This window comes from Helianthus annuus, chromosome 16 (assembly GCF_002127325.2).
Source record: "Helianthus annuus cultivar XRQ/B chromosome 16, HanXRQr2.0-SUNRISE, whole genome shotgun sequence".
Classification (NCBI taxonomy): domain Eukaryota; kingdom Viridiplantae; phylum Streptophyta; class Magnoliopsida; order Asterales; family Asteraceae; genus Helianthus; species Helianthus annuus.
In genome coordinates, this window is record NC_035448.2 from 204241562 (window position 1) to 204259856 (window position 18295).

General features: G+C 35.9%; 1 protein-coding gene across 3 annotated transcripts; it reads right to left on the bottom strand.

The window, feature by feature from the left end:
- Positions 1-772: 772 nt before the first annotated feature.
- On the bottom strand, positions 773-16104 carry LOC110915660 (general transcription and DNA repair factor IIH subunit TFB4). Of its 3 annotated transcripts, XM_035985118.1 has the most exons (13): positions 15941-16103; positions 14249-14330; positions 14046-14140; positions 13721-13967; positions 13583-13629; positions 13463-13500; positions 3107-3152; positions 2979-3032; positions 2826-2894; positions 2672-2748; positions 2502-2597; positions 2318-2425; positions 773-2175 (listed from the first exon to the last, which is right to left on the bottom strand). In XM_035985118.1, the coding sequence occupies exons 2-12, from the start codon at positions 14277-14279 to the stop codon at positions 2362-2364; spliced, it is 864 nt and encodes a 287-aa protein (XP_035841011.1). In that variant the 5' UTR covers positions 14280-14330; positions 15941-16103; the 3' UTR covers positions 773-2175; positions 2318-2361. The 3 variants fall into 3 exon arrangements, with proteins under 3 accessions (XP_035841011.1, XP_022016083.1, XP_022016082.1); XM_022160391.2 differs by lacking the exon at positions 773-2175 and having other exon boundaries at positions 2222-2440; positions 15941-16104; XM_022160390.2 differs by lacking the exon at positions 773-2175 and having other exon boundaries at positions 2222-2425; positions 15941-16102.
- Positions 16105-18295: the final 2191 nt, after the last annotated feature.

The window sequence follows — 18295 nt, forward strand, 5'->3', positions numbered from 1 at the left end:
CTTACGGACCGTATGAGCTTCTGGCTTACGGTCCGTAAGCTAATTAAGCGCCCTTGGTTTTTGAACTTCATACGGACCGTAAGCTATAAAGCCTTGCAGTCCGTAACCAAGTGCCAACGACAATAAAATTCCCTGCTTACGGTCTGTAAGCACATAAGGCTTACGACCCGTAAGCGTCACTCAGATGCTATAAAAATGGTATGTTGACACATATGGTCCCTCCACAACATTCTTCCATTATCTTGCACAAAAATAGTCCCTCTCGCCAAACAAATGGGCATAATATGAGAGTTTAGTGGACACGTGTCATCAAATAATTCGACACAAATTTACGAGGTGTTACAGAAACGCCATGGGGACGTTCCCCAAACGTTTCCGGGAAAATGGGGACGGCGACTAAACGCTTCCAGGAAAGTGGGGACGTTCGTATGACGTTTCGGGGACACAATACTTTAGATTCGGTGCTTCGAACCTGGTACGGAAATAAAACCCTGGAATTTGTAAGACGAACCTGGTTCGAATTGGTGGGGGTGTTGCGGTAGTTCCAATCGAGGGAGATGCGTTGGTGGTTCAAATCGGTGTAGGTGTGTCGGTGATGGTGTGCTACGATGGTTGGATTCGGTGGTGGTGGCGGCGGCTGGAGATGAAGAGGAAAGGGATAGAGCGGGAGATGAAAATAAGTTTGGAGAAAAGGAAAACAAAAGATTGATTTGCCAAATATAATGTTTTGATAACCCAATTCACATTAATAGAGAAAAAAGGAAGACAAATATAGAATTTAAAATTGATTTATATGTAATAGAGAAAAAAGGAGTTTACAATTTACATCAATATATATATCTATTTTGAACTTTGTTAAATATATATTTTTTTTTGTATTTTTTTGCCGTACCGGTATCTTGAAATTTTGAATTTTGTCGTTCCCCGTACCCGTATCGTCCTCGTACCCCAATCCCGTACCCATACCCGTTCCCGTGCGACATAGTTCCGAAGATCCTCGATCCTCAAACTTTGGTTGACTTTAGACCCATCTCCTTGATAGGAGTTGTGTATAAAGTTATCGCTAAAACCCTCACAACCCGCCTAAAAGCGGTCATAGGCTCGGTTTCCTCCCAAACCCAATCGGCCTTCGTGGATAAGAGGAATATCCTTGATGGGCTCCTAATCCTGAATGAGGTTATTTCTTGGGCCAAGAAGAAAAAAAGGAAATGTTGCTTTTTAAAGTAGACTTCGATAAAGCATAGGAATCGGTAATTGTAACTTCTTAATAATCTTAAGATGATGGCTTTCCCAAAGAGATGGAGAGGGTGGATTGATTTGTGTCTTACACCAAGCAAAGCTTTGGTTATCATCAACGGGTCGCCGACAAAAGAATTCACTTTGGAAAGGGGTCTTTGCCAAGGTGATCCGCTTTCATCGTTCCTTTTTGTCTTAGTCTTGGAAGTGCTTGAAGTCTTCATGAGGAGAGCCACTAGAATCAGTTTGTTTGAAGGCATTTCCATTCCAAATTGTGAGTATACCCTTACCCACCTTTGTAATTTTCTTGGGGTCGTGGTCCTGAAAGAATGTGCAAAACCTTAAAAGAATTATGTGGGTCTTACAATTAGTGACGGGGCTGAAAGTAAACCTTAAAAAAAGCTCTCTTATGGGAGTGGGGGGGTGATGAAGGTGCGGTGGAAGAAATGGGTCAAACATGATGTGGTGCAAAGCGGGTTCGATCCCTTTCAATTTCCTCGGGCTTCCCATTGGGAAAATATGAAACGGGTCAAACCTTGGAGAAGTGTCATCCGAAAATTCACTAAGAAACTCTCAAGTTGGAAGGCGAAACTCCTCTCTATGGGCGGAAGAATTACCCTTGCAAAATCAGTACTCAGAAACCTTCCTTCTTACTACCTCTCTATTTTCAAAGCCCCGACTAAGGTTATAAACACTTTGGAAGGAATTCGTATAGTTTTTATTTGGGGAAAAGCGGATTCAAATAGTCTAGTAAACAACAATATAACTGGGATATTAATATGCTGGATAAAGATTTATCTAAAGCTGGGGTTCGGGAGGTGGAGCGCTTGGGGCTGGAGAACGGGGATCAAACGGGTATTTCCTTCTCAGCGGCAAAGTTTCACTCGCAAACTGGCTGTAAAATTGACGTGGGCCGGTTCGGATGGAATCCTTGGATCCCTAAAAAAGTGGTGTATTTTGTTTAGCATAAATCTTCTACATCTACTGAACTTTAAAAACTTTGCAGAAGTAGTAGAGTGCACAATCAACCTTATTGTGTGAATAATAAAACAATATATCATTCTATGAAACATTCGCTTACATCTCTGCATTATCAAACTAAAGATTCGACTCGTAACATACGATTTAAGGAGCTTTCGTCTTCTGATTCGATGCCGATATGTTTGTTTGGGGTTGACCGAAAGCCGACCTGCGTTACAATATACTACGGGCCATCAACATAACATACAGCAACTGCAAACCAATATGAAGATACCACAACTCACCCACAAGTCGAACATTTCTTGTGATGCTTACAGAAAATAGACAGACAAACAGAGCAAATGTATCCCATGTCGATTGTGTTTTTGTGACAAAAACACCTGTCGCATAATTCAACCTTCAATCACAAGTTGAAAATATTCATGTGGTAAAAAATGTATATGAAGCAACTTACGAAGCACGGAAATCTACACCCACGGGCTTAGGGAGCTGTAAGTAGCTACGGGAATGTAAATCTGTTGCAAATACCGTCTGCATAAAAGAAATAAAACTTTGACAAGCGTGGCAAACTGGGCGGGTATGGGTCATCAAAACAGCTACGGTCATACCGTTAGATACTGAAACAATCCATCAGGCTGTTGTGGCTTCAGATATACACCTCCGGTTATATAAGAAGCCTGGCGAGTTACAAAAAATTATTTATACTTGAAACAGGTTATAGCTACGGTCAAGGTTCCAATATGAATGAATGTATGTAGTACCTGTTGTAAAAATGCCGAATGTTGTGATCCGATAACACAAGAATCTATAGGTACCTGTTGAAATATGCCCGTTCAGAAATGTCGATTAAATAAAACATAGCACTAACAAAATATATAAAAAGCAATACCATTGATCTTTGAGCAGAGAAAATTGAATTCATGATGGCAACGTATCTGTGAAATATAATATGTTTTTGAGTAAAAAGAAAAATTAAAATTTATATATAGATATAGAGGGCGGTAATCGCACAATAGCCCCTTAACGTGCGATGCGTACGCGATCATCTGATTCAATCTAGGGCTCAATTTAACGTGGTGGCATAATACGTAATTAACTTTGAATTCAATTACAAAATCAAGTGGGAAGGGCATAAGAGTCAATTACAATTCAATCGAATCTTGCTATTGAAGAACAGAGACATATTCAACCAATTCGATCGATTAGACGTTGGAGGTTGTTTTAAAAAAGCATGTTCTGTATTACTACACATAACTAAAGAAACGCATGCAGTGTTTTCAAAATGCATGTTATGTTTTAAGAAACGCATGTTATGTTATAAGAAACGCATGTTATGTTTTCAGAAAACGCATGTTATTATACTTTATCTGACTTGCCTAATTTACCCTTCCCTCTGAAAATATAGAATTCCACACGGCGCAATTTGGTTGTTGCGTACCTTCGCACACAGTGGCGGAGTTTGAGCAAAAGTTTCGAGGGGGCGTAAAGTCATGGACCCAAATTTTTTTTCATATCGTTATGTTCCGGGTCGGGTCGGGTCAAATAATAATAGTTCCAAATAAAACTAAAAAAAAATCATTTATTCAAAGGACCCGTTCTTACATATAAAAAACTAAATATTGTTTAACAAACAAAAGACCAATATATATATAGGTAAAGGATCAACTAAAAATAATATTAACGTACGAAACGTACGCATTGAGGGAAAAAGCAAAAGTGGCGGTGTCATTTTGGTAATTATCAGCAACTTCAAAATTACTACTTCAAAATTACTGGGGAAAAAGCAAAAAGTGTCTTGTAGAGTAATTTTGAGCATCTGTAGAGTAATTTTGGAAAATGTCTTGTAGAGTAATTTTGTTAGCATTTAGTTATAGGGTTTAGCTTTATGATTTAGTTTTTAGCTTTTAGTTGTGTGTGTGTGTGGGCGTGGGGGGGGGGGGTGTTAGTGTAATTTTGATAATTACCCTACACGACCAAAATTACTCTACAGAAGCTCAAAATTACTCTACTAGAGTAATTTTGAAGTTGCTGATAATTACCAAAATGCCACCGCCACTTTTTTTTACTTTCTTTCAATTCGTACGTTTATTTTATTTTCACGGGAACTTAACTCTATATATATATAATGGTACGAGATAAATGAAAGCTGGACGAAAAAATACAACTCAGCCCGACGACCTTTAAGATTTAAATTGGTAACAAACTTTACTTTGATTTATATATTGTATAAATATTTAGGCAAAATAATTGGAGGGGCGATCCTATATAATTTTAAAATTTTCGGACGAAAAATCGGAAATTATACACTTCTAACCGAAACATTGGAGGGGGCGGGTGCACCCCCGGGCACTTAATAAGCTACGCCCCTGTTCGCACAATAAAATCCCATTTGTATTTTAAACTCTCTCTATATATATATACGTAGGGATCCTAAGATAAGAGTATCCTATTTGAGAAACTTGAGAAGCATTCTGGACCACACATTTTCCTCAAGCCAAAAAAAAAATTGTTACTTCTAATCGCACGTTTTTAAGATTTTTTTTTTTTTTTGCATATATACATATATGTATATTGTGAATTTTGAATTATACACATATGTATATAGTCAATTTTTAAACTATACATATGTGTATATTATGAAAAATATATATCCTTGACCTAAGAAGTTTAGGAAACCGGGTCAAATGGAAGCCGATTGAGCTCATTCCAACGGCATTGGGACTAGCCCGTCGAACAATAACCCAAAACTCTAAACCATAAATCCAAATCCTAAACCCGAAGGCTAAACCCTATGCTAAAACCATAGTTATCAAAAGTCGCTCTTTCCGCCTAGGCGAAAATTTTGGGCGAATCGACCTACCTGCGCTTCTTCCTCCTAGGTAAAAATGCCACGTGATTTTTTTTGAAATCCTATCTTATATATATATACACACCATATTATAGTTACAGATATTTATCTAATTTTTGGAAATTATATCTCAATCAAATTTGAATTTAAAAAAAGTTAGATATATCTTCTGGAAAAACATATTGTTACCTATGCTGTAAACAAACGTACATATTTTTGGCCGGCAAAACATACAATACTACAATTATTTTTCGACCTTATGAGGATTCTGCAGTATATTTTTCGACCTTACGAGGATTCATGGTGATTTTGGTTTTATTATAAGGATTATGGTATTCAAATACTTTTGGAATTTGAAGAAAGTGTTTTTTTTTTCAATACATAATATTATTTTCTTATGTTTTTATTTGCTTGTGCTTTTTTCTCAGGCACACGTTTTTTTGCGCTTCTCGCCTAGGCGACAGGGGAGGCCTATGCGCCTAGAGTGCGCCTAGCGCATTTGATAACTATGGCTAAAAATTAAAAGCTAAACCCTAATGCTAAACACTGAACCCTAAAATACTAATGCTAAACATTAAAACTAAACCCTAAATACTAATGCTAAATGATGGCGAGTGTGAAACACGAGTGCTAAAGTGATTATTTTGTGTGATTTAGTGAGTTTTACATGTTTATATGTGTGGAATACGTTTATTGCGAGTTTTCGTGTCATTGCAGGTAAAGCACATAATTCGGTGATGTTAAGCAAGTTAAAGATGATGCGGAGGGTTCGAGAATGAGGAACAAGGCATTCATGGTGATCGGGCATTGTTTCGGGTTGAAATTGAGATTGGAGATACAAGAGATGTGATGCTACAAAGTTGAGGGGCTTTCTGGTAATTAACTGAAAGTTAATAGTAGTTAATATGTGAAGGGAATGAAGAAACATTAAAGTTTGAGGGCCTTCTGGTTATTAAATGGAAGATGGGAGAGTTTGTTTGTGAGAATAAGTAAAGTCGAGGGACCAAAAATGACATATGCTTAAAGTGTATGTGTATTGTGATTGAGTTGTTGCTTTGTCCGCTCCCACCTACGGTATGGGTGTGCAAAGATATGAAACCAACAGAAGCTTTAGGTCTTCACCCACATTCTAGACCTTCACCTACGGTGGAGGTCAAATTGTCAAATGGGTGTGCAAAGATATGAAACCAACAGAAGAAGCTTGGGCACTGTTTGGGTTGGACTAATATCAGAAATGGGGGAGGAACGGTTAATCAAGGATAATTTGGCTCTCGAGAAGTTAGCGTATAGGCCCGATTTCAGGGCCTTGGGTTTTTACAAGATGTTGGATGGCGGGCGGTGATAGAATTTCGGGGTAACGACAAAGGAGATATCTATTTGAAAAGTATCCTAGAGTGGATGACCACGTTAACCAAGGATGATGGACCAACCCCGCCGAAGACCACTACTTTGACCGGCATGGTAAATGGTAAGCCGGCTACGATGTCGTTTGCAACTCTAAGGCAGTTGGCCCCATTTGATTCGAAGCCAGATAAGTTCTACAATTATGTCAAGGAGAACGACTTGTTTTTGCATCAGAAGAAGTTGGCTAGCGAAAGCGTAATGCATAGAGAGTTGTTTATGTTGAAGAAGGGAGAAATTACGATGAAGCGAGATCATCTTAAACCGTTGGTACGGTTAAGTTTTGTAACATCAAATGTGAGTCCGAGGACGGGAGATAAATTTTTTAAATTTTTGAAATTTTTGAAATTTTAAAAATTTTCATCGCCTTAAGTGAGCTAAAATGGACACGAAAACTTAAGTTTCAATCGCTTATGAGTTCCTTACCGGTTGTAAACTAAATACTAATGCTGACCCCCAAACCCTAAAAGCTAAAACTAAATCATTCCCCTCAATCATAGATGTACAATACTTATTTTTCAATTTTAAACATCTAAAAAATCCTAACAGAAAAAAGCTCAGATTTTCCAAAAATTGCTTTTTTTTTTTTTTTTTTGCAATTTTGCTTAAGGGAAAATGTGTGGTCCAGAATATATATATAGTGAAAGTGTAAAATACAATATACCTTAACGTAAATACGTACGATATTGTGAAATCGCATGTTATAAAAAAACATGTTGGAAATCGCATGTTGGTATTGTTGATGAAATCGCATGTTGGTTTTTTTGTAGCAATTTCGCATTTTGGTAAATATGATGAAATCGCATGTTGGTATATAAAGCAATTTCGCATGTTGGTTTTTCAGCACATATCGCATGTTCAAAAGTAAATTCGCACCGGATCGGACGGGTGAGATGATCGCGTATATATTGTACGATAAGAGCTATTGTACGTTAACCTAACCCTATACATATATATATATATATACACATAAAATGAGAACCACATTGAGTTGTGAGAACCATGAGAGCAAGGCATTCCTAAAGGTTTTTTCAGAAACAAAAAAAATCTCAAAAATCTTTAAAAAAAAATCACTTGTTCCAACAGCAAAAATAAAAAAATGTCGCATGCAAAAATTTACATCAGATGGTTTAGTTTTTAGCATTTAGCTTTTTTTTTTTTTTTTTTTTTTTGGGGGGGGGGGGGGTTAGGTTTTTTTAGGTTTTTGGGGGGTGGGGGGTTAGTTTTTTTTTAGGTTTTGGGTAGTGTAGTGGGTTTATTTTGTTGTGTTCACATTGGTTCTCGCAATAAAGGTGGTACTCGCACGAACCCTACCCTATATATAAATATATATAGAAAAAGTGTAACGTACAATTAGGGCTTATCGTACGCTATTGTGAAATCGCATGTTATAAAAAAGCATGTTGGAAATCGCATGTTGGTATCTTTGATGAAATCGCATGTTGGTTTTTTTGTAGCAATTTCGCATGTTGGTAAATATGATGAAAAATCGCATGTTGGTATATAAAACAATTTCGCATGTTGGTTTTTCAGCACAAATCGCATGTTCAAGAGTGAATTCGCACCAGATCGTACGGCTGAGATGATCGCGTACATAATGTACGATAAGAGCCATTGTACGTTAACCTAACCCTATATACTAGGCAGTTAATATCGTGCTATCTCGGTGATATAGCGGTGTTATATCGGTTATCGGTCTTGGCACATAATATCGGTTCAGAATATCGGTAGAAATCTCGGTAGTGAGAATATCGGCGAGATTTACCGAGATATCGCCGATATTTTAAAATTCTTATCTCGATCATATCGATGAGAAAATCGGTAGGCCAGATTTTTATGTTTTTCTTTATGGGCTGCCAACAAAATACTATACAAAGCCCAGTTCTTTTATGCTTTTTTGGCCCATATATTATAACCTTTATCACACTTCGAACGCTTAACACGACAACTGATGATGTCTGCTGAACCCTAATCGTCCCTCCCAAGCTCCTGTGCTTCAATCGGATTTTAGTGTTTTAAGTTATGATGAACAAATGAAGAATCGGGTGCCTTGGTTGATCTTGATGAACACTTCTTTATTTTGCTATTAATATTATATAGGTTCTAGACTTCTAGATATGAATATATATATATATAGAATAAGTATAATGTACAAAAAGCCTTATCCTACATTATCGTACGCGACAAACCATAGAACTTGCGTAATTATGTTCCATGCGTTATTATCAGCAAGGTTTGACAAAATGAACATGCGTAATAATGTTCCAATGCGTGATTAGGTCAAAAAAAAGGATCCCATGCGTTATTTTGTGTCCCATGCGTGATTAGTGCCTGATCGGACGGTTACGCCCTTCGCGTACATGATGTACGATAAGGGTTTTTGTATGATAACCTTTCCCTATATATATATATATATATATATATATATATATATATAGGGCCAGGATCATTTCAGAACCATAAATATTTACAGAACTCCTAATAAACAATCTTTTTATTTATATATTTTTATGTTTAGGATAATTTTATCGTTTATTATGTGTATTTTTACGATTACATACATGTTAAGAGTAATTTTATCATTTTTTATATGTAATATTATAATTACACATATGTAAACTAGTTTTTTTACATATATGTAATTAGTTATGACACATATATATATAATTTTGGCAATTAAACATATGTAAACTACTTTTAACATGTATGTAATCAAAGAAATACATATAATAGATGATAAAAAGATCCTAAATACAAAAACTTATATATAAAATGATTGTTTATTAGGAGTTCTGAAAGTTCTGTAGTTATTTAGAGTTATGAAATGAACTCAACCCTATATATATAGGGAAATTGGCCTTTAATAATCCGACCTAGACCTTATTGGCCATTAATAATCCCACCTCAGAATATTCCCCCCACCAGTCCCACCTTTCACCTATTTTTCCTACAATGGTCCTCAGTTAAAAAAACTTAACGGAGTTAAGCTTTTTTCCAAATTACAAACAGATTTTTTAGGGTTTTTGATTAGAATGACAATACGAGTCTATTGATGTAAAACTTGCCTCGAAACAGTGTTCCAAACAATGAAAATGGCGCTTCAATTCGGGTGTTTAAATTTCCAATTAACCAAAATCAAGTCACTTGGAGCACCATTTCGAAGTAAGTTTTACATCAACGGACTCGTATCATCATTCTGATCAAAAGCCCTAAAAATTTGTTTGTAATTTGGAAAAAAGCTTAACTCCGTTAAGTTTTTTTAACGGGGGACCATTGTAGGAAAAATAGGTGAAAGGTGGGACTGGTGGGGGGAATATTCTGAGGTGGGATTATTAATGGCCAATAAGGTCTAGGTGGGATTATTACAGGCCAATTCCCCTATATATATATATATATATATAGGGAGGGGCTCATGCGAGAACTCCATTTATTGCGAGAACCGCGAGAACCAATGTGAACACAACCTAAAATAGCTTAAAAAACCTAAAAAAACCTAACCCCCACCACCCCCCCCCCCCAAAAAAAAAACCTAAACCCCCTTCCCCCAACCCCCCCAAGCTAAAATGCTAAAAACTAAACCCCCAAAAAACCTAAAAAAATCTAAAAAAATAAAAAAAAAATCTAAATTTTTTTTTTAATATTTTTTATGCTCAAATCGCTACTTTCAGTGGAAAAAAAATTAAAAAAAAAAACAATTTTAAATTTATTTATTTATTTTTTTGCTTCGAAAAGTAGCGATTTTTATATAAAATTATTAAAAAAAAAATTTGTGTGATTTTTAGCTATTTTTAGGCATTTTTGTTTGTGCTCACATTGGTTCTCGCAATAAGAGGTGGTTCTCGCATGATCTTCTCCCTATATATATATATATATATATATATATATATATATATATATATATATATATATATATATATTATATATATATAGGGTAGGGATCCTAAGAGAAGTCCACCCTATTTGAGAAACTTGAGAAGCAATCTGGACCACACATTTTTCCTAAGCAAAAAATGCAAAAAAAAGGTGAAAAAAATGCAAAATTTTTTTTTTTTTTTTTTTTGGAAAAATCGCAGCTTTTTCTTTAAGGATTAAATTTTTTATTTATTTATTTTTTTAAAAAAAAAAATTTTTTTGGGATTTATACACATGTGTATATTGTTAATCTTTTAACTATACATAATATATGTATATTGACAATTATACATATATGTATATACATGTATAAAATTGAAAAAATATGTGTTATAAATCCTAAACCTTATACCATAAACACTAAAGATAAACCTTAATGCTAAACCTTAATCCTAAACCCTAAAGCTAAACCCTAATTCTAAACCCTAATGCTAAACCCTAAAGCTAAACCCTAATTCTAAACCCTAAAGCTAAACCCTAATGCTAAACCCTAAAGCTAAAACTAAACCCTAAAGCTAAACCCTGATGCAAACCCTAAAGATAAAGCTAAACCCAAAAGTTAAAGCTAAACCCTAATGCTAAACCCTAAATACTATTATTAAACCCTAATGCTAAACCCTAATGCTAAACCCTAAACCCTAATGCTAAACCCTAAATACTAATGCTAAACCCTAAATAACACTTATTTTTCAATTTTAAACATGTATATACATATATGTATAATTGACAATATACATATATGTATAGTTAAAAAGATTAACAATATACACATGTGTTTAAATCCCAAAAAAAAAATTAAAAAAAAAATAAATAAAAAATTAAATTCTTAAAGAAAAACCTGCGATTTTTCAAAAAAAAAAAAATTGCATTTTTTTTTACATTTTTTTTTCATTTTTTTGTATAAGGAAAATGTGTGGTCCAGAATGCTTCTCAAGTTTCTCAAATAGCCTACTACTTCTCACATGATCCTTATCCTATATATATATATATATATAGAGGCCGGTTAACGTACAATACCTCTTATCCTACATTATGTACGCGATGCCCTCAGCCGTACGATCTTCAATCGATCAAACGCGGGCAAAACTAATTTAAATGATTAAATTAATCATTTTAATATATCTAAATCATACGAAGGTTAAAAACGTCATTCCGAGGTCATAAATCTCTGTAATTGACCGATGATAGTTCAAAATCAAACCCTAAATCAAATTCAAAAACCTGAAATTCTTCTTCCCCAACCTCCCTTTGTTACTTTTGGTGCGATATCGATAATAAGAACTACTAATTTGGGAGTTGTAAGGGTCAAACGGAAGAAGACTGACAATGGTCGACCAACAATCGAAGAAGATGAACAGTAAGTCAGTAACACACACACAGATTATACACATGCAATTTCATCAAATACCACATGCGAAATTGTTACAAAAAAACAACATGCTATTTCATCAAAATTATCACATGCGAAATTGAATTACCACATGCGAAATTGTTACAAAAAAAAAACAACCTGCTATTTCATCAAAATTATCACATGCGAAATTGAATCTGTGTAGTTAACTCGGCCGATATATCGGTGCTATATCGGTGATATAGCGGTTATCGGTCCTTCAGTCAAATATCGGTTTCATATCTCGGTCCTTATATCGGTCGGCGATAATATCGGTGGTTATCGCCGATATATCGCCGATATTATGTCTAATTTATCTCGGTCGAATCGCCGAGATTATCGGTTGGGCCAGTTTTGACAGAGAAGAAATGGTGGCTAATCGAAGTTGTTGAATCGAAGCTTACCTGCTGATCGAACCTTACCTTCCGAATCGTAGAATGAAAGATCTGTAGGCTGTTTTTTAGGTTTAGAAGATGGAGGAGCGAACAGGGGAGATAGAGGACGGCTGCTGAGATAGAGGACGGCTGCTTTAGTTGTTTAGGGTTTTTTTAGTTTAAAGGGATTAGTAATAGTAGGGTTATAAAAGTTAAATCATTCAGTTTACCTCCTTTTCTTTTAACTTGAATTACAATTTCATCCTCCAGTTATAGATTTATCAAAATTAATCTTAGACTTTTACAAGTTAGTGCATAAAGATGTTGTATACATATATTATATAGGTTCTAGATATTAATATACATATATTATATAGGTTCTATATATATATATGCATGATATTATAAATTACCGATATCTCACCGATATCTCACCGCGATAAACGATATCTCAAATATCGGTCCTTGACCGATAACCGATATTTTTCCGCATTAACTGCTTAGAATTGAATTACCACATGCGAAATTGTTACAAAAAAACAACCTTCTATTTCATCAAAATTATCACATGCGAAATTGAATTAACACATGCGAAATTATCTTGGTTTAAAAAAGCGGGAAGCGCACAAAAGCGATGAGGTCTAAAAAAGATTTTTTTTAAGCGAAGCGCAAAAGCGGTGAGCTTTTCGTACGCAAAGCGCAAAGTGATTATAAAATTTATTTTATATATCCCATAAGTGTTTAGCCTCCAATACCTATGATTTAGCTATAATTAAGCTTTATATATGTTTTAAAATGAAAAAAAACATAAATGTACAACATAAAAAGCCTGTTGTACAACACTTAGAAGCATAGAAACACCCCATGTACAAAAAGCGTGCGCCTCAGCCTGCGCCTTAGGTCGATTTTCCCCTAAAAAGCGCGCGTCAGCTGCGCTTCTTGTACACCCTGCCCGCTTTGAAGCGCAAAAGCGATGGAGTTTGCGCCTAGATGCGCTTCGCGCTTAAGCGTGCATAAGGCGCGCTTTTTAAAACCAAGGAAATTATTACAAAAAAAAAAAAAAACATGCGATTTTCATTGCGGGAAGATGATCGGACGGCTGAGATTGTAGCGTACGTAATGTACGATAAGGGAATTTGTACAGTACCATTTACCTATATATATATATATATATATATGCATGATATTATAAATTACCGATATCCGACCGATATCTCACCGCGATAAACGAAGATATCAGTCCTTGACCGATAACCGATATTTTTTCGCATTGACTGCATAGCCTATATATATATAGAGAATAAGAGAAAAGAGGCATACTGTCCAGATCCATCTTGTGATCCATGCATACACAAAATCTGCAATGATTCGTGATGTAAGAGATCTATCCCGATCATAACAAGATTAACAATTTAATTTTAACAAATGCACAACGATTACCCGAGGTTGTGGATGAAGTGACCCAGAACGAAATACGCGTTGTATATCTGATCATATTATTGTTACATTAAACAATCCACTCAGATACTAAACCGTACATATAAAAACACAAAATGGCGTAAATAATCGAAAGGATACAACAGAGCGCCATTGAAAGAGATCCAGAAAGCAAGGATGACCCGATCCCGTCAACCGAGTCATCTTTATTAAGCTCTTCATCTTTAACCACAAAATCCTCCAATTTCTGCAACAGGGTATCGAATCTCGGGGTTGTGGGCCCCGATGAAGAATCGTAAATGTAATCACAGGAGTTTAAGCCAGTCGCTATCACCATAACTTGATTCAGTTGATTTAGTAGAAGTATTGAATTTACGAAAGAAAGAACCTGCGATAAACCATAATATTTAAAAACATTTTATATATTTAATACAGATAATGAGAAAGCATATGAAATAAACTATACTTGAGATAGGAACTTCGAGAACGATAAAGGGGCAGCAGTTGAGCTCCAGAACAACGGATTTGTGTCGATTAACACCATTAGCAGGCTTACATCATCTGTGATTAAGTTGAAAGTTAAAATTAAAACAAAAAATAGAAACCGATTGATGAATGAAGATAATAGTAATAACTAATTAAGTGTATATAGATTGACGACGAATTTACCTGCATACTGCTTTGATGTAACAGGGGTCATACTTGGTTTGTTTGTTTGTTTGTTTAAGGACAGATTACCTGGTTGATCCAACTGGAAAAAAAAAAAAAAAAAAAAAAAAAAAAAAAAAAACTAGATAAAGAAACTCAATTATCAGGTTGTAATCGGTATATGTATTTGGTATCTCATATTCTAAACTAGAAAAGGCGTTGTTCGCCTCTCAAAATCGCATCTCTATATACATCACAAAAAAGAATCGGAAAGCAGGGAGCATTAGGTTTAACAGAGAAAGTTTTAATTATAAAAATATAATGTAGATATTTTTAAGTCATGATTCAAGCCATTCGGTTATGTAGATATCCTTGCCAGTTTGAATATTTAGAGTCATGACTCATGAATCAGAACAGTAGGGATCCAGGACTTTTCGTTAGTGGAGGCCAAAAATAGATGAGATCAAAACAGGTCACGTCAGAACGGTTCGGGTCGGGCCAAAAAATAAGCATGTGATCGTACAAGAATGGGAAGAAACTAAACATACAAAGTAAACCGTAAGTTATTTTGATTAGTTAGCACATTATTTGTGAATCCTTACAGGTTTAACTTAATCAGATAGAAATAAAAAATTCATGAACAGAATTGTAATAATATGAATATCTGAACCAACGAACATTAAATAATGCCGAGTTTGTAGAAAGACTGAAAAAAACAGAGGTAGATAATGAGGCAGTGGTTGGGGAAAGACTTGGTGTTCCTTGAGACCCAGGTTCAACTCCCACTCCCCATTATTTTCTGCGGCATCCAAGTGAAGGGTGAATACGGGTGGCGCTGGTTCGTCTTGGATGGGAGGTGAGGTTTTACCGATTATTCCACTGCCGTGCCTGGGGGGGGGGGGGGGGGGTTTCCGCGCATCTGGGAGAGCCAAGGGGCTGGCGGCGGTCGAGTAGTCGACCTTGGCCACAGCGCCCGGTGTCACGGTGGTTGGCACGTCGTTCCTTGCCGTTCAAAAAAAAAGATAACCTTCTGTTGGGTGGTGTGGCAATGATCCGGTACCAACAAACACGATCAACTGCCGTGACACCTCCCTTCAAAGTTTGGAGAATGATCAGTAAGTATTAGTAGCAACGAGAGACGAATGAACGAACGATCAGTACAGGTTGAAGAAGACGCTGTACTTTAATCTGGTAAAGTGGAAACTTGAGTCGACAAAAAAAGAAGACAATGAACTAGAGTGTCGAGAAACCTTTGTATACCCGCTCAAATAATTAGTGCTGCCCATTCTGACCCCCCCGCCTTATATTTAATCCTCTTTAGATTATCTTGGTCAACTGATGAAAGATTTTCTTTACCCAATAATATCATAATTTTGTGAATAAAGAAAGATTAACAATCAATAACCTACGCAACAAAATAATCATTCTATTTAACCTGAATTTATTTATGAATAAAATCAATAACCTACGCAACAAAATTCTAGAGAAATATGAATCTTGGATGAATGCAATGTTTCCTTAACCCAAATCTATATTCCACACAAAGAGTCAAAGAACATAACTTGATGACATTGCCTCAAAAACATGGAAACAAGGTAATGGTATATCAATATCAGACTATTTATTCATTCAGGACTTTCATCGAACAGGTGGTATGCATATATATTAGGTTAAGGAAACTTTACACCAAAACAACAATTTCTTTAAAATTACCTCGTTAATTGTGGAAGAAACCCCAAAAAGACTAGAAGAAACTTTGTTGCTGCTTGTTTCTCTTCAAGAATTCGGCTATGGAGGTTAATCAGGAAGGTTAATGATCTGGGAAATAGGATATAATGTTTTTACTTTTCTGGTACTTTAACTTTGACATAGTACACACTTTGACCCCAAATTAGCTAATTGTTGATTCAAGGCCTAGATAGTTATCAAAAGAGAAAAATGTAACTTAGGAGTGACAATTCATGATGGCAAACACTATACGAGAATAATCATCATATCATATTTTAGTATGTCATGTATAACTAACTGTTTATTAACCGGGTAATGTTGCGATTGACTTGTTTAACACGTTTTATTAAACGGGTTGTGTTCAGGTTGACCTCTTTAATTAAACAGGTCAACCCGTCAACAGGTATAAGATTAAAATAGATAACATGTTTATAAGGTCAGCCAGGCAATCAGATGAAGCTTTTTCTGCTCATGGCCAGACCAATTGACCTTAATAGATCTATGATTATGTATTTTCAAGGTTATATAATTTCATTCCTGTGTGTTTATACTAGCATCATTAGTGACTAATTAGTGTGTTTTGCGTAGAAAAGGTGAAAAAATAAATAAAGAGCTTAAATCAACTAATTATACCTTCCTCTATTACCTCTACAAAGCTAATTCAAGGTCTTTTAGAACTATTGGCGTTTAAAGGTTCATCTATAACACCTGATTAGCTAACGCCAAATCTAAGTACCCAACCACATTACTAACCCATCAACACACATCTTGTAGACTCAACATCAAGATACTCCATCATCATCATCATCATCATACACAGTAAATCCTACTAATAGCAAAGCTAAGGTAGGCTCAATCGTAGTTTTGTATCAAGCCTTGGACCCAAGACACATAACACTCAAACAATCGGGATTGAGACTGATTGGTGCATGTACCCCCGTGTCTTTCAGCTATCAACGTCACCACATGATGCATGATTAACCATCCGCCGCTTTTAACGTTATTTTCACGAAATTAATAAAAATAACGTTAAAGCAAGTACCATTTCACTTCCGCCCACACATATATTACATTATATGTGCCACCAACTGGGGTGTCCCAGTTGGCCAGTCCCACCTCTACTCTTCACAGAGACCCGGGTTCGAGTCCAGGCAGGGGGTATTCTGCCACCTTCTTCCCAGAGGGAAACGGACTCAGCTCGGGATGGGGTATTCACCGCCAGGCAGCATTGGGACGTTGCTAGCTTGTGGAGTGGGATCACTCCAGCGGCCGGGAGGTCCGTGCAATAACCCCCCCTATTACATTATATGTGCACACCGTAAGCGAGGCATTATACCCCATTACTTGCAATGATCTGATTTCAAAAGCTTAGGAATTTAGGTTAAAAGGTTGTTGATCAAAAGATTTAATCCAATCCAAATATTAATATTAATATGAAAAGTATAATAGTATGCTTGCTTTGGTGATGATAGTGTAGAAGAATCTAATGTACTGAGGTCAAGAAAAGACACATTGTATGCGATGAATGATACCATGCACACGGGTCGCCTGCTGCATGGCACGTGGTCTGTAAAGGGGTTATTAAGGTAGTTAATTACTTAATTTCCTTAATTGCAAGCGGTGCATATTGAGGTAGTAGTGGAGTATTGGTTTCGCCTTTTTGTGACGCTGGAGTGAGGAAGGTGGAGTCCGGTAAGAACCTGTTGTTGGCAGTGGCGGAGTGCGTGCCTTTTATTTAAGACAATGTTTTAAAAACCGGTTTTTTATTCATACCGGATTAGGCTCTGAAATGGTTCAACCGGTTGAACCGGGTTGTACCGGGCGGTTCAACCGGGTCACTAGTTAATAATATAATTCCATAAAATACAAATTAATCTAAAAAAACAATCCAATCTTAATTAAGATTTATATAACTGATTATGGTTTTATTTAAAAACAATTATTTTCTTGTAAAATGTTATGCATTTTTAAGAGCATTTTTATTACTTATAAATAATATTACATGGTTGATGGGAGTAACAGTTTCAATAGCGATTAAATATTGTAATGGAAGACACTAAGTTAATTACCAACAATGGAACGTCGGTATTACCTTAATATCATACTTTTTTTAATTAAAAAAAATCAAATTTTAAGATAATGCAAACCGGTTCTATGGTTTGAACCGATAGAACCGGATTTACCGGCGGTACATAAGACATATCGTATTTGGATTTTACCGGCCTTTATTGTATCGGGCACGTGTCCGATATCCGGTTTAACCGGTATAACCAGCCGGTTCATACCGGTATTTAAAACATTGATTTAAGAGATGAGCGACCCTCAATCTTGGGTCGATAA